At 43.2% G+C, this 24,979-nt stretch overlaps 1 protein-coding gene across 7 annotated transcripts; it reads left to right on the forward strand.

The window, feature by feature from the left end:
* The first annotated feature begins 523 nt into the window (after window positions 1-523).
* On the forward strand, window positions 524-24,555 carry DBR1 (debranching RNA lariats 1). Of its 7 annotated transcripts, XM_036431347.2 has the most exons (9): window positions 529-978; window positions 1,929-2,053; window positions 4,727-4,807; window positions 7,241-7,326; window positions 9,241-9,465; window positions 12,821-12,901; window positions 13,156-13,301; window positions 20,310-20,739; window positions 23,891-24,555. In XM_036431347.2, exons 1-9 carry the CDS (start codon window positions 782-784, stop codon window positions 24,509-24,511), a joined length of 1,992 nt encoding a protein of 663 aa, XP_036287240.1. In that variant the 5' UTR covers window positions 529-781; the 3' UTR covers window positions 24,512-24,555. The 7 variants fall into 7 exon arrangements, with proteins under 7 accessions (XP_036287242.1, XP_036287240.1, XP_036287243.1 ...); XM_036431349.2 differs by lacking the exon at window positions 9,241-9,465 and having other exon boundaries at window positions 524-978; XM_036431350.2 differs by lacking the exons at window positions 20,310-20,739; window positions 23,891-24,555 and adding an exon at window positions 13,730-14,608 and having other exon boundaries at window positions 556-978.
* The last annotated feature ends 424 nt before the right edge of the window (window positions 24,556-24,979 follow it).

Genomic DNA, 24,979 nt, shown 5'->3' on the forward strand with positions numbered 1-24,979 from the left:
ACAAGTACCATATGATTTCACTCATTTGGGGACTCTAATGAACAAAATGAACTAACAAGCAAAATAATGACAGACTCCTAGAGAGCTGGCTGACAGCGGTTGGGGCGGGGTGGAGGAATTGAGAAAAAAAGAAAAAGAAAAAAAAAGAAACCAAAAGCCCACGCAAAGGGACAACTGTGTGGACGACAGCCTGGTGATTGCGGGACAGGATGGAGGTGGTGGGGTGGAGGAGGGACTAGTGTAAGGCGACCAGATGTCCCGCTTTTGGCAGGACAGTCCCGATTTTTAACAATTTGTCCAAATTGTTTTTAACAATTGTTTCCAAAAATCGGGACTTTTTTTAAAAACGCCGCGGGACTCGGGACAAATTGTTAACAATTGTTTCCAAAAATCGGGACTTTTTTAAAAACGCCGCGGGACTCGGGACAAATTGTTAAAAATCGGGACTTTCTCGCCAAAAGCGGGACGTCTGGTCACCTTATTATAATGGTTTTTATTAGATTAAATATCAAATGAAAAAAGCTAATCAGACCGCTCAGACTTAGTGACCTTAATCCTTTCCAAAAACTCCTGGGAATTCTCGGGTTAATCCCGTCTCATCTCTCGCGAGATTTGGAACCGGAAGTGAAATATATTTCAGGCGCCTGGACAAGGTGGCGGCTCAGTTCACGTTGGCGGGAGGGAGCCGAGCGATCGATCCGTCGGGCTTCGGCTCTTCGATCGGGGCTCGCTCCGCGCTAGGGGGTTGCGGGCAGCGCGCCCCCGCCCCGGGCCCGGCAGGATGCGGGTGGCCGTGGCCGGCTGCTGCCACGGGGAGCTGGACAAGATCTACGAGACGCTGGCGCTGGCGGAGCGGCGCGGCGCGGGGCCCATCGACCTGCTGCTGTGCTGCGGCGACTTCCAGGCGGTGCGCAACGAGGCGGACCTGCGCTGCATGGCCGTGCCCCCCAAGTACCGCCACATGCAGACCTTCTACCGGTGAGGCGCGGCCCCGGACCCGCGGCGGGAGGAAGCTGGGCTGGGCGTGAGTCCCTCCGTCTTAAGTGTCCGTCTTCTTCGTTCACGCCGCGTGTCTCTAGGACCTGGCGGGCCTCCAGGAAATGTCACTTCCCTCTCTTCCCCTGTGTGATCGATCTGTTTCGGGAGGGGTCGCAGCCTGAGGATAGACACCTGAAGGAAGAGGCTGAAAGGTTAACCTGCTTGTACTTGATGGGATTCCGGCACTCCGGTGGACGCCGGGATCCTGGAGTTTTCATGAGGCGCCCTGCTCCGCGCTAATCCAGGTTCTAGAAGCTGAGAACTGACAACGTTCTTGATCTTTTTTTTTTTTTTAAAGTATATTTTATTGATTTTTTACAGAGAGGAAGGGAGAGATATAGAGAGTTAGAAACATCGATGAGAGAGATGGGAGTGAAACATCGATCAGCTGCCTCCTGCACACTTCCCGCTGGGGATGTGCCCGCAACCCAGGTACATGCCCTTGACCGGAATGAACCCGGGACCTTTCAGTCCGCAGACTGACGCTCTATCCTCTTAGCCAAACCGGTTTCGGCATGTTCTTGATCTTGATCTTGACCTCTCTGCACCTGAAACGCGAGGTGCAGCCCTTCGTTCTTAAGAACAAGGATAGTAGTAGACACTTTAAACAATGCTTTGTTTTATTTTTCATTCACAGTTTACGTTAAGTATTATTTTGTATTAGTTTTCAGGTGTCCAGCCTAGTGGTTAAGACAATGATCTACTTGACAAGAGCGTGGGCAGTTTGTTTGGAAATTGCTTTTTAAACTTTAAGGGATGAGCTCAGGTTTTTTTCCTTCAGGACCTTGTTTTGGTCTTCTGCCGTGTCTAATTGTACAGGCGCCCCTGATTGCTTTTCTCCATGCCTCGTTTCTGCTGTGCCAACGGACAGCTGTGCTCTTATGTTCCAGGTATTACTCCGGAGAGAAGAAGGCCCCTGTTCTCACAGTCTTCATTGGGGGAAACCACGAAGCCTCAAATCATTTGCAAGAGTTACCCTACGGTGGCTGGGTAGCACCAAACATTTATTATTTAGGTATGTGTCTGTGGGTACGTTCTCAGTTTGATGGGATGGAAAAGCCTTTTAAAATTTGTATACCAGTTGGCCAGCATCTTCAGATACATGGTGTTTTGAGAATGTCTCTTAATTTGAATAGGTATTCATGAAAATATGTCCATGCTTCATCTAGTGTTTTAAGCAGTAGATAGTAAAACTGCAAAGAACTTACATACTACTTGTAATTCCTTTATCCCCCCCTCCCCTTTTTATTAAATGAAAAAAATGTGAACTTGTTATTGGAAATTGTTAAACATACACAAACTAGAGAATAGTACAGGTTTTCCTCAGTATTGGAATGTAGAGCATTCCTATGAACACTTTCATAAGGGGAAATTGTGTAAAGCAAATAAGCAATTACCAGTAATTTAAAAATCACCAAGGCGCCAAAACCGGTTTGGCTCAGTGGTAGATCGTCCGCCTGTGGACTGAAAGGTCCCGGGTTCGATTCCTGGCAAGGGCATGTACCTTGGTTGTGGGCGAATCCCCGGTGGGGGGTGTGCAAGAGGCAGCTGATCGATGTTTCTCTCTCATCGATGTTTCCAACTCTCTATCCCTCTTTCCTCCTCTCTGTAAAAAATCAATAAAATATATTTTTAAAAAAATCACCAATGCTGTGGTAACGTTAGAAAAATTTTTTTTTTTAGTTATTGATTTGAGAGAGAGAGAGAGACAGACAGACAGACAGACAGACAGATTTCTCATTTTACTTATTTATGCATCCATTAGTTAATTCTTGTATGTGCCCCTACTGGGGATTGAACCGGCAACCATGGCTTATCTGGCTAATGCTCTAACCAACTGAGCTAACTGGCCAGGGTCCTACCAATTACCATTAATTTACATGCATAAATTTTGAGTATTCCCAGACCTAGGAAATAACCTTCTAAATCATACCAACAGGTTTAATTATATCCAGTTTTTGTTAAGTATAACTCCTTTACAAGCTCTGTTAGGTTTTTGTGCTACCTTCGGACACATCTAGCTAATAGATGCACAAAATAAATCGAGATAAAGCACAGATGCTCAGACACAGTTCAGAGCTATGTGGTAGCTCCTAGGGAAGGGGCTTGGTGGGGCCACTGTTCCTGCTTTGGATGCAGGCTACAAAACAAGCTATTTTGGCTTTCACCTATTTTCATTAAAGCAAGAATCTTCTTTGGCTTTCTTTCAGTTAGTGAAAACAGGCACTCTGGAGAGAAAAAGGCTCCAGTTCTGTAGGTCTGTCATAAAAGTGAAATTGTGTAACACAAACTTTGGAAAAGCTGGGTATTTCTGAATAATGAATCTCCATACCTATTAACTAGTTTCAACCACAATTATTCTGCCATCCTTATTTCAACCCACCCACCCCTAAACTTTTTTGGTGGGAGAAGTTGACTGAAGTTATTTTAAAGCAAATTCAAGCCATGATATTATTTTACCTGTAAACACTCAGTACATATTTTTTAAGTGATAAGGATTTTAAAAAATACCCACAACTGCAGTACCATTGTTAAACCTAACTAAAGTAGCAGTAATTTTTTATTCTCTGTTGCCTCATTCATGTTTAGATTTCCCTGATCCTCACAAAGCTGTCTGTTTTACAACTGATTTGTTCAATAGGATCCAAACAAGGTCCATGCATTTCATTGTCATGATACTAAAGTCTCTTAGACTCTAGCTAGCTGTTCCTTTCATCTCTTTCCTTCCTACCCCCATGCCATTTATTTATTTTATTTTATTTTAATTTTTATTTTTTAAAAAAATATGTTTTATTGATGTTTTTTACAGAGAGGAATAGAGATTTAGAAACATCGATGAGAGAAAATCATCGATCAGCTGCCTCTTGCACACCCCCTACTGGAGATGTACCCGCAACCAAGGTACATGCCATTGACCGGAATCGAACCTGGGACCTTTCAGTCCGCAGGCTGACTCTCTATCCACTGAGCCAAACCGGTTTCGGCCATGCCGTTTATTTGTTGAAGAAAATGGGAAATTTTCTTGTAGGATTTCCTGCATTCTGGATTTAGCTATTGAGTTGTTTAATGTGTTCCTTTTGTCCTCTGCATTGCCTGTAACCTGCATTTAGATTTAGACTTGGTTAGATTCAGGTTCAATGTTAGCCCCTTTAAACTCTATAGTCCTTTTTTCTGAAAACCACAGATATTTAAATTTTCTAGTTCATTACTGATTGATTCGCTTTTGACAAGTGCAATATTATGAGAAAGTGAAATTTTTTGAAGATGGTCAGTTTAGAAATGAAATATAGAAACTGCAGGTTCTTTATACCTTATATGTGCTGACTTCATATATCATATATATGACTTTATATATCATATAAATCCATCATACGACACTTTTTGCCTATTCTCACACCACACCCTCGTATTCCATTAGGTACCCAATTTTGTCTATTTCCCTCTAAGCTCATCTATCTCATTTTTTTTTTTTTTTTTCATTTCTGCTTAATTTCTTGACTGACTTGCTTTTAGGCCTTGCCTCCTCAGTCTATTTTTGGCATATTACTATGAAAAGAGTAACCTTATCATGATACTTTATTTTCAAATAATTTTAGTACTTCATGGAATTTTAGGCCTGGAAACTGTTCAGTCAGTTAGTAGAGATTGCTTTTGCCTATAGTAATCTTATTTAACTGTAATTTCTCAGGTTTGGCAGGTGTGGTAAAATACCGAGGTGTAAGGATTGGTGGAATCTCTGGTATCTTCAAATCTCATGACTATCGAAAAGGTATTGTTGTCCTGACTGTTTTTAAACTTTAAAACTTGCATGCCCCAGAGTAACTTAAGCGTAATATATAGTTTGCCGTTTTCATTGGATTTCTTCTATGAACTAATTTATTCTTAAGTTTATATTATGAAATATTTTATGCCTATGGAAATATAGAGGACATAGAATGTATTATCTGTGTAGCCACATCAAGTTTCATCAAGACTTAGTATTCTTGCCACTTTTCATTTTGATTCTTTTAAAAAAATATATTTTATTGATTTTCACAGAGAGGAAGGGAGAGGGATAGAGAGAAACATTGATGAGAGAGAAACATTCATCAGCTGCCTCCTGCACACTCCCCACTGGGGATGTGTCCTCAACCAAGGCACATGCCCTTGACCCGAATCGAACCTGGGACCCCTCAGTCCACAGGCGGACCCCTCAGTCCACCCCTCTATCCACTGAGCCACACCGGTCAGGGCTCATTTTGATTTTTTTAAAGAAATAAAACAATATAGATACAATTGAAACTCATTATTGTCAGTCCTCAGTCCCATTCCTCTCTTTTTATCCTCCCTTTCCTCATCAGGTAGTCACTGTTCTGAATTTGGTGTTTATCATTCACTTGATTATTTTATCTCATTACTGTGTTTGTACAATAATAGCTTTAAGTAGTATGTTATATAACATGTTTTAAACTTCATATAAATGTGTCATTTTGCATGTGTCTTTCTGCAACTTGCTTCTTTTATGTTTTTGAAATTCATGTTGATACATATAACTCTAATACATTCATTTTAGTTTATGAATAGTATTCCATTGCATAAGTACAGTTGATCCTTGAACAACGCAGATGTTAGAGCCTCTAACTCCTGCATGGTAAAAAAAAATCCACATGTAAGTTTGACTTCCTCAAAACTTAAGCTGTCCCCTGGTATTTGTGAGGGATTGGTTCCAGGACAATCCCCCTCCCCGCCACACACACATGTTGTGGATACCAAATCCATGGACGTTCTATTCCCCTATGTAAAATGGTGTTATCAATGCATACAGTTGATAATCAACATCCGTATATTCCCAACTGCATATCAGAAACAGTACAGGGATTTGTTGAAAATAAAATCATCTGTAAGTGGACATGAAAGCAGTTCAAACTTGTGTTGTTCAAGGATCATCTATATACCACACTGCACTTATTCACCCTACAATATCTGAGTGAATTATACCTTGATTTTAAAATTAAAGGAATAGCTTGTATTCATATTTTATTTTAAAATTTCTTGTATTAAGCTGGGCAGCTAAAACTATCCTCAATATAACTGTTAAGTCACAAGTTTGTGGCCTGTGCCCTGCTCTCTATGATTATAAACTGTTGGCATGGACATTAAAAGTAAGCCGTCTCCTACATGGCAGATGTGCATGCAAAGTGGAACCACTCTTCAGAGGGACAATTGGTAATATCTGCAAATTCTAAAAGTACTCTAACCCAGGAGTTCTACTGCTAGCAACGTGTCTCTAGGGATATTTTGCATATGCAAAATGATATATGCAAATTTATTGATTTCAGCTTTGTTTGTAGTAGCAAAGGTTAGGAACTAGTTCAATATACCATGATATAACTATGCAGTTTAATGCTATGACGCCTTTAAAAAAGTAAAGAAAAGGAAAAAGAAGTAGTTCTATATGTAACTAATTTGAAAAGTACTCCAAAATAAGTGAAGTGAAGAAACAAGGCACAGAACATGTATAAAGTATACAGCCATTTATGTAAAAAAAAAAAAAAAAAAAAAAAAAAAGGGAGGATAAAGAAATAGATGACATGTTCTATGCATAGATGATACCCCTAAAATGAAATTCTAAAACCTGATTAACGCTAGCTGCCTCTAGGTAGTGTTCCTGATGGCGGGGAAGGAACAGGAGGGACCCCCCTCCATTGTTTTGGCAGTTTCATTGCGATAGAATTTATAGACCATTGCAGGTATACCATTCGATGGTTTTAGTAAATTTATAGAGTTATGCATCCAGATTTTACCACCATCCAGATTTAGACCATTTCTATCACCCCTGAGAGTGTTGTGCCTATTTGTAGTTAATCCCTGCTCCCACCAGCCAAGGCATCCACTGATCTATTCTCTAGGAGGAACACGTTGTCTTCTAACCTTTCCGGAGGTATTTTTTAAAACTATGTGAATAAACAATGTGCTTCCAAATTAAATATAATTTCATTTTAAAAACTACAGGTCCCCAAATTTAGATTCATAGTTTGTGATCATTTAGTAACTGAATATATCAACATATAAAGAGCAGTCTTTTTTTTTTTTTTTTTTTAAACTTTAAGAACCAAAAGCATTCATAGCAGACACTAGTTGTAGGGAAGTATGTGTATCTATTTATATAATTTGCAATATTTAAAGGTGTTGAATACAGCTTATTTCTCTCCTTCAATTTAAGGTCATTTTGAGTGCCCTCCTTATAATTCAGCTACAATAAGGAGTATATATCATGTGAGAAATGTTGAAGTGTATAAATTAAAACAGGTATGTAAAAAGTACAATATGGCAGGCATGAAAAAGTGTTAAAGTAATTCTGTACCAAAATGTGTTTGATCATTTTGGTATATTACTTTCAAGAAGAGCATAATTCAGTATTTCTAAAATTTGGATTTGAGTTGTTTTTAGGAAGTTCACAGATGAACATTAAAAAAATTCTTATGGTAATAAATTTTTTTAGTGAGTAAAAATAAAACATTCAACTCATGATTTCAGATATTATGCTAAGGCTAAAATATATTGGAATAAAGTGATACTTTAAAGAAAATATTATAATATATTTTTTAATTTTAAAAAAATATATTTTATTGATATTTTACAGAGAGGAAGAGAGAGGGATAGAGAGTTAGAAACATTGATGAGAGAGAAACATCAATCAGCTGCCTCTTGCACGCCCCCTACTGGGGATGTGCCCGCAACCAAGGTACATGCCCTTGACTGGAATCGAACCTGGGACCTTTCAGTCCAAAGGCCGACGCTCTATCCACTGAGCTAAACTGGTTTTGGCGAAAGAAAATATTATAATATTTTAAAGAATGGTATTAAGTAGAAAATAAATAACAGTAAAGATGACAGAAGATATGGGAAAATCATGAAAGTGGTATCTGGAGAATAGGTGAAGCTAGGTTTTTGTTTGAGAACTATTTCAGTGCCTGGCACTGGGCTAAGCAGTTTTCACACGACATATTTCATATTTTCGCCACTCTAATTCTGTCAGATTGAGAATGAGAGGCCAAGACTCAGATGATAAGCGACCTACCCAAGATCTCCCAAGTAGTTAAGTGGCAGAGCCTGTCTGAGAGAACGCAGGCCCTTCCCACTATACCACACAGCCTCTATGGAAGCATAGGATGCTTGCACGCATTCGATGCCCTACTCATAACAGTTTCTTACTTTGAATGTTTTTTCCTTTTCACCAGTCTAACTCCTACCAGTCCTTGAGACCCAGGTTCGATACTACTTCCCAACCAGTGTTCTAGTTTAAAGTCATCATATTTCACTGAAAAAAACATTTTTAATCCTCACCCGAGGATATAGTTTACTGATTTTTTTTTTTATTTTTATTTATTTATTTTTTTTTAAGAGGGAGAAACATCAATCGGTTGCCTCATGTACTTGTCCTGACCTGGGATCGAACCTGCCGTCTAGATTTGTTCCCTGATGGGGAATTGTACCAGTAACCTTTCTGTGCACAGGACAGTGCTCCAACCAACTGAGCCACACCGCCCAGGGCTTAACTGAATTTTCATTGCATGTATTTCCCATACCAGTTATTCAGTCATATCTTTCTTATAGTTTGTATTGTCTTGAACACTTACTTGTTATTTAAATTTAGTTTTCCAAGTATGGGATAAGTAAAGTATGGACTGTATTTTGTGTTCCCCATGAAGAACAGCCACCTTAAATACTTCTAATGTGACTTACGTAGTAAACAGAGTATTTTTGGTATATTCTATGAGTCCATTAGGAAAATAGTGGACTATTTATTTAGGTTTACTGTATCATTTACATTAGATGTCTTATGAAATGTGGTGTCTCTGGATCGTAAAACAGTGGTTTGTTTACCAAAATGGGAAAAGCACAGTGGTTATTACATATTTTAGAAACCCGATGCAAAAGACCATAGCTGATTGGCAGTCTAATCAAAGTGTGTCTCTGTTAACATGCCTTGCTGGGAAATAAGAATGGTTTGTGAGGCAGGGAGAAATAGGTGAGTGAATAGGTTAGTGTTTCTGTGACTTCCTTACTTGAAGATCCTTAGAACGATTTACACAAAAATCCAGAGATCTAAGTGGATGAATGGTATGTGTCAGGGGAGAGAAGGAAGGGCATTTGCTTGTGGTTAATCTGTTTTTAAGAGGTTTTTTGTTGTTGTTGTTGTTTTGTTTTTTCCTGTTAAAGCTGAAGCAGCCTATGGACATATTCTTATCTCATGATTGGCCAAGAAGTATATACCATTATGGAAATAAGAAGCAACTTCTTAAGACTAAATCTTTTTTCCGACAAGAAGTGGAAAATAACACCTTAGGAAGTCCTGCTGCCTCAGAGCTTCTAGAGCACTTAAAACCAACTTACTGGTTTTCCGCACACCTTCACGTGAAGTTTGCAGCCTTGATGCAGCATCAGGTAGAAAACACAGTATTTATTCCTTCATTTAACAAACACTTATTGAACATCAGTGGGCTACCCACTGTTGAAACAGTTGTAAAGTTAGAGAAAGAAATGAAAGGTAACTTTCAGAATCCAATCTGGGGAAGAGATAAGTAAGCAAGCAATGATAAAAGAGTGTAATAAGTTTGTGACAAAAAGTCCTAGGGCACTGTGGGAACACCTAAGCCAGACTATGTGGGCAGAGAGATGAAGCAAGAGAGGCTTTTCCGAAGGAATTGCTGGTGCAGGAAGAAGTAGACTATGAGATCATCTATGAGGAGGGACCCATGTGTGCCAAGGCCAGAGGCTGAGAACAGGGCGCCTCTGGGGGATTGCAGCTCGTTCCCATGGTGGAGGATAGATGCTGAGGCGAGGTCATAGTGCCGTGCTCTGGAGTTTAGGTGTTAGCCAGAGGTAGTGGGGAAAGTTGGAGGGTGATGAAATACAGATTTTCATTTTTGAAAGATTAGTTTGGCTAGTTTTGCAGATGGATTGGAGTGATACAAAATAGGAAGTACAGGAGGTTCTTTAAGCAAAAGATGAGATGGTAACCTAAGGCAAAAAAGGGACACAGAATAAAGCAGAGTCTAGAGCAGTGGTTCTCAACCTTTTTAATGCCGCGGCCCTTTAACACAGTTCATCATGTATGGTGACCCCCAACCATAAAATTATTTTCGTTGCTACTTCATAACTAATTTTGCTACTGTTATGAATCATAATGTAAATATCTGTGTTTTCCGATGGTCTTAGGCTCTACAGCAACTGCTAGCAGGGTCACCTAAGACCATCGGAAAACACAGATATTTACATTACGATTCATGAACAGCAGCAAAATTACAGTTATGAAGTAGCAACAAAAATAATTTTATGGTTGGGGGTCACCACAACATGAGGAACTGTATTAAAGGGTTGTGGCATTAGAAAGGTTGAGAACCAAGGGTCTAGAGAGATTTTGGAAGTAGAATCATCAGGATTTGGTGATGGAAGGAGGAGGGAATCTAGGATGAGTCTAAGTTTGCCTTGGGTAATTGGCATGGTGGGAGTGCTTAATAGAAGGCAGAGAATAAATATATACCTATGATTAGATTTTTATGGAAATACGTGGTTCTTTGTTTCACCTCCGATTCAGACTAAACTGACTTTCCCATAAAATGTTTCCAAAGGAAAATATTTAGAAGATGCTTGGTTCACAAAGTTAGGAGTCCTTGGAGGCTTCTATAGAATTTCTGAGTCTTGAACGTATTAATTACTGGGCATTGCCTTACTTCAAGAGTGGGATGGGGTTTACAGTGCTTCCCAATCTTGCTTGACCAAACACTTTTCAGTGGTAGAGGTCCACTTTAGCTCTGCAGACCTAAATAAGAGACCAGTTTCTCCTTTCATTTTCCCAAGTCCTCGTCATTTATTTTTATATCAGTTGCCTTTTCTTTCTTTTCTTAAAAAAATATATATATATTTATTGATTTCAGAGGGGAAGGGAGAGGAATAGAAACATCAATGATGAGAGATAATCGATTGGCGGCCTCCTGTATGTCCCCCACTGGAGATCAAGCCCTCAACCTGGGCATGTGCCCTGCCTGGAAATCAAACTGACCTGATTCATAGGTCAAAGCTCAACCACTGAGCCTTGCCAGTCGGGTTCAGTCACCTTTTTCACATTTGAGTTACTCTCTTCTGTCTCTCAGGGCTCCTCACATGCTTGGATTTTTATTGAAGTATCTGATTTGCTACCTTTCCCCACTGCATCTTCTGTTGTCAACCAGGGACTTTTACCTCAGTATTAACAACATATTCGTTCCCTTTTCCTTGGCTCCTCAAGCTCCTCTGACTTTGCCGGTGTTCTCTCTTAGCCCCTTCACCAGCCCCAAAGATCACCTTTCTTCAGAACTGCCCTGCAGCCAGGATAGTCTGTAACCTCTGTGCCTTCCACCTCTCTGAGTCCCTCTTCAGCACTGAAGGTTGATACCTGGTCTGCAGCAGGACATCCCATAGCTTGTTTCCTTGAATCTTTTCCTCCAGGTGCCTTACTGTTTTCAGTGAGTCACTTTTTTACTGTTTTTAATATGACCTTCTTATTTGTGACCCCTTCTATATTTCTGTTTGACAAGTCACTTTTCAAAAAAAAGCTTTATTGGTGTCCTGGATGGTGGTGCCCAGTGGTTAGAGTAGGGGTGTCGAACTCAGTCAGAGAAGGGGCCAAAATCTAAAATCCAGCCTAAATCGCGGGCCGAATGGTTTACTGAACAGTCATAAACTGTCATTGTGATGGAAACGCAGCAGAGTGCAGTGATGACAGCGCAGTGCGGGCCACATTACAAGGCCTGGCGGGATGGATTTGGCCCGCCGTCCTTGTGTTTGACACATGTGGGTTAGAGTGTCAGTCTTCAACCCAGTGAAGGGTTGCAGGTTCAATCCTCGGCCCTGGTCGGGGTAAGTGCAGGAAGCAACCAATCAATGTATCTCTCTTACATCCATATTTCTTTCCTCTCCCTTCCATCCTCCCTCTCACTCTCTCTAAAGTCAATGGAAAAAATATCCTTGGGTAAGAATTAACAACAAAAAGCTTTATTGGTGTATAATTTACATAAAATTCATTCAAGTGTATAATTCAGTGATTTTTTTTTGTGTGTGTGTGTGCACACATCACATAATCCAGTTTTTTAGTATTTCCATCATCTGGAAAGATCCTTTGTGTGTGTTTGATGTCAGTCCTTGTTCTCATCCTCAGCCCCAGGCAACCACTAACCTGCTTTGTGTCTATGGCTTTGCCCTTTCTGAACCTTTCATATAAATGTAATCATAAATATATAGTCTTTAGCATCTGGCTTCTATTTGCTTATTTTTGAGGTTCATTTATGTTATAGCATGTATCTGTGTTTTATTCATTTTTATTGTTGAATAGTATTTCATTCTATGGGTATATCGCATCTACCTTTGATGTTGTCTCTAAGAAATCTTTCCCTAACTCAAGGTAGTGACGGTTTTCCTCTATGATTTCTCCTAAAAATTGTGTGCTTTTAACTCTGCCAGTTTATTTTTTAAGCTCTTCTGTTATCTTGAATCCTTTCATTATATGTCTTCATATATGTGTTCAGTGCTTTGATTTAACATTATCATCATCACCATTAGGTTCTACTTTGACTTGTGTACGAATGTAAGAAATGAAAGCCAGAGAGTTTAAGTGCCCATTGTTGCACAAGTGAGGGTAGATCTTTGGGAAAGTAACTGTTGTTCCTTTGACCCACAACTTTGTGTAACAAAGATTGTTTCCATCCCATGCAATGTATGAATTGTCTGATGTTCAAACATTCTTTCTTAAATCATGGTTTAGGCCAAGGATGAAGGAGAGACTGCCAAAGCAACCAAATTTTTAGCCTTGGACAAATGCTTACCACATAGAGACTTTCTTCAGGTAAGAAGACAGTGAAATAACTCTTCAATGTAGTTTTACTCTTCCAGTGATTAAGAAGACATTTTATTTTTTGTTTTCTAAATTATTTGTGTATTTTGTAATATATATAGCCTGAGAATTCTTTGGGAATATTTACATTAATATTTTTAGGCTATTAAATTAAATTCCTTTTAGTAACTTTCATTGTTACATTGAAATCCTTAGACATTAAAAATAGATATGTATTTGTTAAAATTACCAATTTGTTTCTCTAGGTAATAGAAATAGATCATGACCCCGGTGCTCCTGATTACTTAGAGTATGATATTGAATGGCTCACTATTCTCAGGGCTACAAACAATCTTATTAATGTAACTGCACGCCTGTGGAATATGCCTGAAAATAATGGCCTGCATACAAGGTAAGCTTGACCTTATTTAGGACTTGCTCTCACCATGCTTGCAAGGTTTTTTTTTTTTTATTATTATTATTAAGAGAAAAACACACCTGTTAATGAGTGTAAGAATAATTCAGGGTTAACAAGAAAATGGACTGTTGAGTACCAACCCAAATAAGTGTATAAGTAATTAAATGTGCACAAAACTAATACGGTGGAGATTTGGTTCACATCAAAATAACTTATACTTGCTTTAGGTTGAACGGACAGCTTTTTCTATGAATTGTTTTTATTTTGAGATGGTCCTTTGTTAAATTAACTGTAATTTTACTAAATGGAATTTAGATGATCATTTATTTCTTATCCTTTTACCTGACGTTCATAGTTAGATTTAATCATTTATTGTCTGGGGCCAATGATGTATAAAAGACCATTGTTTTGGACTTTTATAGGTGGGATTATAGTCCAACAGAAGAAGCTATGAATGAAGTATTGGAAATTTTGAATCGTGACCTCAAAGTTCCATCTAACTTTAGCTTGACTGCTGCTTGTTATGACCCAAGCAAGCCACAGACACAAATGCAGTTGGTTCACAGGATTAACCCTCAGACCACTGAGTTTTGTGCCAAACTTGGCATCACAGACATTAATGTCAGTCTTCAGAAGGCCAAGGAAGAACACCACTTGAGTGGTGAATGTGAAGAGCAGGATGAAGGGGGCAGCAATGACTCTGGAGAGGAGCCCAGTGAATATAACACAGACACCTCTGCCCTGTCCTCTGCTAATCCAGATGAAATAGTGTTAGAGGAAGACGAAGAAGAGGAAGAGGAAGATAGTTTTGTAAGTGCACATAGTGACATGAATACAACATCCCTAGAACCTTCTTCTGACCAGGCCTCTGACTTTTCTGCAAGCTTCTCTGATGTCAGGACCCTGCCAGGTTCCATGTTTGTTTCTTCTGATGACACATCGGGTTCCCCAGTTGGCAGAGAGGGGAAACCTGGCGAGGCTGTGGAGTCTGAAGATGGGACGGACTTAACCAGTGCGCCAGGGAAAAGGCTGAGTGATGAGTCTGTACCCGAACAAAGAAAGAAAATTAAGAGGAGGAATCAAGCCATCTATGCTGCAGTTGATGATGACGATGGAGCATGAGAGTGTTTATTGTCTTCTTGTATATACAGATATGTGATTTTTAAGACCATATTTTTAGAATTGGGTTTTTTGACTCAAGACTTAACTTTGTAATAATGAAATTATATAGAGAATTGACTTTGCCCTTAGGCCCTTGTATATTTCATATACAAACATATTAAAATTTCATGTCTTTACTAGATTGAGTACCCTTATTTTGAAGACAGATTCTATTCACTTTCATTGTTTTCAACACAAACTTGGAGGAGGTTAAAGAGAAGAGGCTTACTGGGGGGCTACTGTCTTAGCTGGGGCTGCTATAACAAAATACTGCAGATGGACTGCTTAATCAACAGACCCCTATTGCTTGTAGTTCTGGAACTGTGAAGTCCAAGATCAAGGTGAAGATGGGGTTCCTGGAGAGGACCCTCTTCCTGGTTTGTAGATAGCTGCCTTCCTTCTGGGTCCTCACCTGGCCTTTCTGTGATGAACGCTTGTGGAGAGAGAGATCTTTGTCTTCCTCTCTTGTAAGAATGCCTCCTTCATGATATCATCCAAACCTGATGACCTCAGAAAGGCCACACCTCCAAATACCATTACCTTGGGGTTCAGGGCTTCATCCTCCCAATTTTGGTGGTGGTGATGGTGGTGGGGGCACAAACATTCGGTCCACAGCGGTTTCTTTCAGCCACATAGTATACTGCTCATTCTCACAGCCACTCAGGTTTTACAAAGTTCCCTGCCACGTGGCACAGGTGGCTCTGAGATGTTTCCAGTTCCTTACAGAACAAAGAGACTAAACACTGACTTACAGAGCTTGAAAGCAAAGCTTGTTCACACAGCCCTCTGCTCTACAACTGGAGCTGCTGTGTAGTGCATGCATCTTGCAGACCCTGTTCTTCGGCCTGAAAGGGTAGTGTCTGTACTGAGAACAACTGTTTTCCCTTATCTCCCTGCCCTTACCCCCATCCTTCCCCTTATCTGCAAGTAAACTTAAAAACGGGGAAAATGACACGTGTGAGCACAGTAATTTCCAGAACAAACCCAGCAATACCTTCCTGATCGCTATGCAAGGTTTTGTACACAGGAGCATGTTTGACGGGTAAGGCAGAGTGGAGAACAAAAGCACTATTGTCAGAAATGCGAGGCTAGAACCATTAGACATGCAGAACAGTTTAAAATATTGTCATGGGACCTGGGGATTTTATGCTGGCCTGAATTCACAGATTTTCAATTAAAAATTGTTTTTTCAGGATTTAGTGTTGATAGTGTCACTTGTCCATAACCCTCAGTTATTCTCACAGGGGTTCCCAAGTGATAGGCTTTGGATTCTCTCTCACTCCACAGTGAACGGAACCCAGGTCTCCAGTCTTCCTTCCAGCTTTAGAACAGTGATGAAAGGAATTGGCGATAGTTTCATTGATTAGAGAGAAAGAGGAAGGGGGGCGGGGAGAAAGAAACATCTATTTGTTGTTTTACTTATGCATTCCTTGGTGGATTCTTGTATGTGTCCTGACCGGGGATTAAACCTACAACCTTGGTATATCAGAAGGATGCTCTAACCTTGAGCTACCCGGCCAAGGCAGAAATTGACCATGTTGATAAGATATCACTCTGTATTGGTTTTGCACTGTTAATAGCGGAATGCTTTAACAGTTTTATCAGTCCCACTTGCTTAACAAATATGTTAAAAACCGGAACTGTGGTTCCAAGGGTTCCAAAGTAAATAAAGCAAGTATTGTTGGCTCGAATATTTCCCTCTTAGGATAAACCAGAGTTCAAAGAAGCTACAGAATTAAGAGGTGCGCTTTTCAAGTGTAATTCAGTTAACAAACAGTTTGTGTTAAAATTCCTTTAACTTCCTTCTTGATACAGTGAGTCCTTTATAGCAGAGGGAGTGTGGGCCCAAACACTGAAGTTTCCCCAACTGAGTTTATCAGAGGTTATCCATGGGGCTGGAGGTTGGAGAAATCTCAGCTCTGATTCCAAGGTTTTCTGTGTACCAACTTTCCTCAGACTAGCTCCTAACATCCAAAGAAGAGTTTTGTAAAATAAAGAAAATACTGGGATAATTGAATGTAAAAAAAACAACCCACTGGATTCAGAGGTTTTGCCCTCATTCTGTCCATTTATTTGGGGCTACATCACTCCACCGTTCCTAAGGTCTTATCTGTCAGTAGCAATTAACCCAGGCTCCATAGTCCATTGTACTGACCAAGCCTGGCTCACATTAGACTGGAGGAAGCAGGAACTCTCATAGGAGGCCAAAACTTTTGGGAAAGTAGACAACATCGGATACATATGTGGCTTACACCAGCTTGTCCAGACCCATCCATTGCACATCTCTCAAATACCTCTCCCCGGGGTTGCTTGGCTGGTCGGAACAAGCCTATCATTGCAGGGGAAGACATTTGGAGGAATTCTGAACAGTTCATGTCATGGAGCATCAAAGAGCAGGGACATTCCTTAGGCAGGTACTATGTAAGAGCTGTGCATTGGTGGCATTCAGGGCAAAGGGACTGGTGCAGATATGGCCCCAGGGTCCCCAAAGCCTGTCCTGGGAGCCTCTAGGGCACATGTGTCAAACTCAAGGCCCGCGGGCCAAATCCGTCCCGCCAGGCCTTGCAATGTGGCCCGCACCGCGCTGTCATCACTGCACTCCGCTGCTTTTCCATCACAATGACAGTTTATGACTGTTCAGTAAACCATTCGGCCCGCGATTTAGGCTGGATTTTAGATTTTGGCCCCTTCTCTGATTGAGTTCGACACCCCTACTCTAGGGACCTGTGGAGTCCAGGTTAGGAGCTGCTGCCATGGCATCTGCTCAGACTGACAGAAAGTCCGTGTGTTACAGGCCAGATAAGGCGGGAAGGGGAGCAGATGGAAGGGAAGGCAGTTCTGTTTCCACCATAGGGAAGGCTGAAGGGATGATCTGGGGGCCCTGGGCGTTCCTGGCAGAGTGGCTCAGGTGACAGGAGGTCTCTTCAGAAACACTCAGGAAGGACATCAGGCTGTGATCCCCAAAAGGCCCCTGACTGCTGGCTTCTGTGCAGGTCTCATCAACTCCCACACAGCGACCAGGATTCCTTCTTAAAGGTTCTCAGGGAAATAGTTCTCACTCATCTGAAAATAACAATTTAATGTTTGTCATCAGGGAGTCAAATACCATCTACAGTAATAGTGTTTCATTTTCTCCTGATTTCCTTGATGAAAAGTGAGAGTTGCTGGTCTGGCTGGTGTGGCTCAGTGGTTGAATGTCGACCTATAAATCAGGAGGTCAAGTTTCTATTCCCAGTCAAGGCACACACCCGAGTTGTGGGCTCGATCCCCAGTGTGAGGCATGCAGGAGGCAGTTGATCAATGATTCTCTCTCATCATTGATCTTTCTAGCTATCCCTCTCCCTTCCTCTCTGAAATTAATAAAAACATATTTTTTAAAAGTGAGAGTTGCTTCTTCAGTTTACAGAGTCCTTCACCCTCACAACGTGCCTGTGGTCAGTTATTTCTCACATGAACAAAGGAGCCGAGGCTCAGAGCAGTTTTGGGACTTGCCCTGGTGCCCTCAGCCTGTGGTGGGTGGAGGCATGATTCTAAGCTTAGTCTTCTTTCCATCTGCATGGTTCTTGGTCAGATAGGTCCTACTTTCCGTGTTTAGGATTTCACTGTATCGCTAGTGCTCGCCTTCACCCCTGTGACAAAGACCACCAACTACTTGACTGACCGCTGCCTTCACCACTTCTTCAATGGTCTTGGCCAGTGGTCGGCAAACTCATGAGTCAACAGAGCCAAATGTCAACAGGACAACGGTTGAAATTTCTTTTGAGAGCCTAATTTTTTAAACTTAAACTATATAGGTAAGTACATTGTTGTTAACTTAATTAGGGTACCCCTAAGCTGGCCTTTGCTAAAAACTCAAGGGGCCAAAGAGCCGCAGGTGGCTCACAAGCCGCAGTTTGCCGACCACTGGTCTTGGCCATTGTGCAGATGGTGGGAGGCACTGGATACCTGACCCACCAGAAATGCAGGTGCTAGGCATGTGTCACTCTACAAAGGGATCCCTCTAGTTATGCCAGAGGGGGAGCAGGAGCTCGGCTCTCCCCTCCTCCACCCTCCAGAAGGAAAAACAACCCATCCATCCAATGCTGAGGGGACTTTGGAAAGATGCCAAGTTACCCTGAGCCTAGACGTGATGAGGTCCAGAGAAGAAATTCAGCTTCAAAGGCAAAAGATGTGTATACAGACTCTGAGAGCTGTTCCTGAAAAGTGCTAAACAACAAGAAACTATTGATGAGTGGAGAGCTTTACCTCCCTTGATGCAGGACCTGCTATGTCCAGATTCAATGTCTGCTCAGGAGGGGACACCCCAGTTTACACCAGAGCATCCAAGGGGAACTGTGGGTAGTTGTTCATGGCTGAGAGAAGGCTCTGAGTGAGGATGGTTTCACTGAGCTTTGGGGCACAGACTACAGGAGAGTGACTCTTCGGAGAGGTGGGTGACACATCAGCAGAGGGCGATGAACTTGACCTTGTGAGACTTGGAGGAAGCTATACCTCACAAGGGGGACCTCAGGGCAAAGGATCCTTCCTGAAGCCACTGTAACTGTGGCTAATAAACTCTGGTTCCAATCATCAGGACCTTGGATTACCAGGGTTGTCCATTGCTTATTGGTGGTGATGGACTTCTTCTACTCAAACCTGTGTTTGCAAAGTTTGACCCAAATTACAGGGTTGTCTGGTGATGAAACTTTCCCAAGTCTCTGCTCATGATTTGGATCGAAACTACACTGCTCAGGTGCAATATCTTTTAGCTTCAGGGCTGTCTTCAGCTTTCTTCAGATGAAGCTGTCACCCTATAAACACCTCCCCTATCTCTCCCCACCCCCCTGACCGATAAATTCACAAATAGGCAGGATTAGTGTGTGGGTCACCTGAAAAATTGTGTGAACCCTTTATTGTCCCCAAGTCTCTGTGTTTGGGGGAACTTACTAAAGGGAGGAGCTTTCTGAGAACTTGTGTTTAGTGTTAATCTTTGGCCAATGGTTTACTTCCCTCGGTTGTTGAGTTGGAAGATTAGGTAGTGATTTATCAAAAAGTATAGCAGGAAAAACTTGTGGTCATTGCCGAGACTTGACTTTGGCTAACTAGTTCCAGGCAAGAAGGTAAGTTCTGATCCATTGGCTTTGCATTTTCTAAAAGAGTCATATGTAATGGGAGAAATAGACCATTGAAAAAGTGAGATCTGCTCGCCTGGAGTTAGAGCTAATGTTTATGGAGAAGGGGGTCCTACAGGGATAGTCAAACCCAAATTAGAGGCTCTGCTAGCTGTGTGATCTTGGCAAGTTCTTTAACTCTAGACTTCAGATTGCTTCCCTGGTTAATTTTCTTCTTAATTCTATTAGTTTCTTAGTAAATTTTCTTGAATTTTTTAGGTGGGCAATTATATTTTCTATAACTAGTGATGTCTTTGCCTCATCCTTTCTAGAATTCATAGCAGACATTCTTTTTTCTTGTTTTATTGTTTTGCTTAGACTTAGAAGAGGATCATTGATCTGCTGCCTCCCACCTTCTGTTGAACAGAATCGTATCCTGTTCTTGGCATCTATTCACCAAAATGATCATGCAGCTTTTCTTCTTTAATCTATAAGCTAGTACATGTGATTAATAGTTTTCTGTTACTGAAGGATTCCCCCTCCCCCATTTTGAATCACCCTAAATTCCTCAGTTAAACTCCAGTTGATGTATTTTTCTTTTGAATACTGCATGACTTGATTTGTTGATATTTCATGTGGGATTTAAAAAAAAAATCTAAGCTTAGAAGTGATGCTCTTTTATTGTTTATGCGGGTGCTATGTTTGTCCGTTTTTGTGGATGTGGCTTTTAATGAATTGTGTTGACTTCCAGGAGCGGCCAGAAGAGAGACATGCTGAGGGAGCTCCAGCTCTCCCTGTTGGTCATGCTGATGCTCTCCTGTGGCTTCCTCTTCCAGCTCACCCTGAAGTCCAGCTGCCTCTTCTCCTGCCTGCCCCCCGACAAGTCCCAGCAGGGGCTGGAAGCCCTGCTGGGCAAGGGACGCAGCATCGTGTTCCTAGAGACCTCGGAGAGGATGGAGCCGTCCCCGCTGGTCTCCTGCGCTGTGGAGTCCGCCGCCAGGGTTTACCCTGAGCAGCCGGTGGTGTTCTTCATGAAGGGTCTCAGCAGTTCCACGCCGCTGCCCCCAAACTCCACGTACCCAGCCTTTTCCCTCCTCTCGGCAATAGACAATGTTTTCCTCGTCCCTTTGGATATGAAAAGCCTGTTTGAAGACACACCATTGTCTTCATGGTACACTCAAGTAAGTGTTCAGAGAATCTTAGAATGCCCGTGTTGGGAGGGACCACAGACAACCTACTCATTCTATAGAAGGGTAAATTGAGGGTAAGGACTCAGTGTGAGAGACAGGACTAGAACCTAGAGCTTTTAACTCTTTTATTATTTTTAAAATACTATACGTTTTTTTGATTTTTAGAGAGAAGAAGGGGGAGGGGAGAGAGAGAGAGAGAGAAAGAGAGAGAGAGAGAGAGAGAGAGAGAGAGAGAGAGAGAGAGAATGATGAGAGAGGATTATTGATCGGCTGCCTCCTGCATGCCTCCTACTGGGGACTGATCCCACAACCCAGGCATGTTCTCTGACTGGAGTGGAACCGTGACCTCCTGGTTCATGAGTCAATGTTCAACCACTGAGCCACACCAGTCAGGTGGATCCTTTAACTCTTGCCTGGATTGAGCTCTGATTCAAGTAATTGGGAGAGACCACAAGTTACTTACCTGTTCCTGCTGCCTTTTGCTTCTAGCTGTGTATCTTAGTATCTAGGTTCCATTCTTGATGGAATGAGTTTCTGTATTTTTTTCTAGCTGTTTATACTTCTTATTTTTCCCTGCCAGTTTTAAACCCATCCATGTTAAACTATTTTTGCACATTCAGAGGAAACTAGGCAAGATTTCACTTGAAAATTATGTAAATAGAAAATTCAAAAGGGATCGGGTGGGGTACTCTGTATAAGATTGGGTTATGTTAAGATTTTAGAGGCCCAATGCATGAAATTTGTGCATGGGTGGGATTCCTAGGCCTGGCTGGCGAACAGGGCTGATCTGTGAGGTGACCAGCGGGGCGATCAGGGGGCCTCTGCTGGTAACACCTTGGCCAGCCTGGTGCTGCCCGCTTGCTGGCCCTGCCCCCTGCCACCTCGGCTTGCCGCCTCTCTCTGTGGAGCAATCGGCGTGGGGATTGGGGCCCCCACTGGCACTTGCCTTGGCTGGCCTGGGGCCTGTGGGCTGGAGGCAGCTCCTGCATTGAGCATCTGCCCCCAGGTGGTCAGTGTGCATCACAGTGACCAGTCATTCCACTGTTCGATCGATTTCCATATTAGGCTTTTATTATATAGAATGATCAAGAAACTCCTGGAAATCTCAGAAGTTTATAATCTTCATCTTAGTAAAATAACAAAATAAGGAAATAATATTTCAATTAAGTATTTCTCTCATGAGAACCTGGAATCATTCAATGATTCCATTATGGAGTTTTAAATGGTGCCACCTTATGAAGGCTACAACATAAAATTAAATACTCTTGCATTATAATGTAAGATTATTTTAGCTATGCAACTCCCCTCCCCCAATCTATTTGGAAGAAAAAGACCTGAAGAAAAAACACACACACACAAATAGTAAGTGTTTTAGTATGAATTGGGAGTGAATTCAGTGATGAAAATATGTTAATTTTATAAAATTAATTTTTGAAAAGCTACTGAAATATGACATAAAAATAATAACATTTACTTACTATATGAAGTCCTATCTAACCTGTAATCATAGGCTAGACCCGTGGTCAGCAAACGGCGGCTCTCTGGCCCCTCGAGTGTGGCTCTTCCACAAAATACCACGGCCTGGGCAAATCTATTTTGAAGAAGTGGCATTAGAAGAAGCTTAAGTTTAAAAAAATTTGGCTCTCAAAAGAAATTTCAATGATTGTACTGTTGATATTTGGCTCTGTTGACTAATGAGTTTGCAGACCACTGGGCTAGACCAAATGTTAGAAAGTATTTTCTCCTTAAAGGGCCAGAAAGGCAATACTTTAGATTTTTTTTGCAGGTCAAGAGGCAGGATTGAGGCCATTTATGAAGGTACTTGTGTTGATTTCCTAAGGCTGTGTGATAAAATGCCACAAACTTGGTGACGTAAGGGAATGGAAATATATTGCCTCCAGTTGTGGAGGCCAGGGATCCCAAACCATTATCACTGGGTGGGTATCAGGGTGCAGGCAGGGCCCATTCCGCCCAGGGTGCGGGGGGCTCTAGAAAACACTCCTTCCCGTGGAGCTGGTCACTCCAGCCTCTACCTCCGTCTTCACATCCCCTTTCCTGTGTGTGTGAACTCTCCATCAACCTGACTATAAAGGACACTTACGATTGCATTTAGGGTATTCCAGGACAATCTCTCCATCTTAACCCGCCCAATGTAGCACATCTGCAAAGACCCCTTTCTCCAGGAGGAAGCAGCTATAGGTCCCAGGGCTTAGGACCTGGTATCTTCGTGTGGCCATTATTCAGCCCACGACAGTACTTATTTACAAGAGGAAAACTGTGCCACCTGCCTGGTCCCTCTGGGGCTTTCCTGGGTGAGGGACACACCTGCCCCTAGTTGTTGTCAGCTGGAGAGGTTTTGTAGACTAAGTGACAGGCCTGAGTGAGTGTGAGTGTGTGTGTGTGTGTGTGTGTGTGTGTGTGTGTGTGTAGGGGGAAGGAAGGGGTAAAGGGGATTGCCTCATGTGACTTTGCTAGTAGATCCCAGCGCTCCCATCTCTTCCCCTGAAGAGCCAGGAAATCTCAAATTGGTGCCATGAGCAGGAGGTGGAGCGACCCACCAGACTGAGCTGTTATCTGCAGTCGCCGGCACAGGGTTTCTAACAAATATAATAGGTGACAGGACTAGCGCGGCCCTGGCCAGCGGCAGGCTGGGTCCCTGCGGCTCTCCGTGCTCTCCCGCTAGGGGGCGCTCCAGGACTGTACGAGACCAGGCAGCCTGCTGGCTCTGGCCCCCGCCTCCCCACACCTGGGCTCAACAACGAACACCACCTAAGCTGCGTTTTTTGCTCCGTGGGAAGAGAAACCTCAGTTTAAATTGTTTGGGGAGGTGCTACATCATTCACTTTTCACAAACTAATCATACACCAGGGCTAGTGTCTAGTGACCCTTGGTGGGGGGAGAGGGGACTGGTGTGGTTTGTCCTGGCCCAGTGAGACCACCTCAGGATAGCTGGGGCCAGCTATTCGGGATGACCCAATGTGCCAGGGCAGCTGGGGAGGGCCAGCAGGCCAGCTTCCCAAAAATCTATTTGCCAAAAAGCCCAATTTTGCCTAGTCTCTTGCTGCAAACCCACCCCGCACCCCTGCACACACACACACACACACACACACCCCGCTGGGGCTGATTGCACCTGCTCCTGCAGGTCAACGCCAGCGCAGAGAGCCACTGGCTGCACGTCAGCTCGGACGCGGCCCGCCTGGCCGTCATCTGGAAGTTCGGGGGCGTGTACCTGGACACGGACGTCATCTCCATCAGGCCGGTCCCCGCGGGGAACTTCCTGGCGGCGCAGGCCTCCCGGTACTCCAGCAACGGGGCGTTCGGCTTCGGCGCGCGCCACGCCTTCCTGTGGCGGTGCATGGAGAACTTCGTGGAGCACTACGACTCCGGGGTCTGGGGCCGCCAGGGCCCGGACCTCATGACCAGGATGCTGAGGGTGTGGTGCAGGCTCGAGGACTTCCGGCGGGAGCTGGGCGACCTCCGGTGTGTGGACGTGTCCTTCCTGCACCCCCGGAGGTTCTACCCCATCCCCTTCCCCGAGTGGAGGCGCTACTACGAGGTGTGGGCCCCGGAGGAGCCGAGCTTCAACGGCTCCTACGCGCTGCACCTGTGGAACTACATGAACCGGGAGGGCAAGGGCGTGGTGCGGGGCAGCAACACGCTGGCGGAGCGCCTCTACCGTCAGCACTGTCCCAGGACCTACCGGCACCTGGTCCGGGGCCCAGAGCGGGGGGTGACTGGGGAGTTGGGCCCAGGGAACAAATAGGGCCAACATGCTTGTTGCTGCTACATCATGGAACTAGATACACACTTTCCTCGCTTCCCCCCTGACCCCCACTTTCCCCAGGGGCGTGGTGGGGGCTTGCCCTCATGTCAGGTACCGTTAGCTTCCTCTGTCTGTAGTAGAGAAGTCCCAAAGCCCCTCCCTTGTCCTGTGTCTGAGCCAGGGACTGACACCGGTGCCACCAAATCTTGGGTGCCCTGTGGCAGAGGTGGCACCGCAGAGGTGACAGCTTCCCCAGTGCTAAGGAATCTAGTCCTCCACCCACTCTCAGTCTCCTCTGGAGCTGGGACAGAGCCTGGCACACTATGGGCACTCTAGAACGCTTGGCTGTGTTGAATGTTGAACGCTGCCCAGCCCAGCTCAGGGAGGGATGGGAGGGTCACGCGCATGGCAGGTTATGGTCAGCCGAAGATGGAGTCTCCGGCGTTTGGCCTTCCCGGATAAGGAGAC

The sequence above is a fragment of the Pipistrellus kuhlii genome, unplaced genomic scaffold, assembly GCF_014108245.1.
Source record: "Pipistrellus kuhlii isolate mPipKuh1 unplaced genomic scaffold, mPipKuh1.p scaffold_m20_p_11, whole genome shotgun sequence".
NCBI classification, from domain to species: domain Eukaryota; kingdom Metazoa; phylum Chordata; class Mammalia; order Chiroptera; family Vespertilionidae; genus Pipistrellus; species Pipistrellus kuhlii.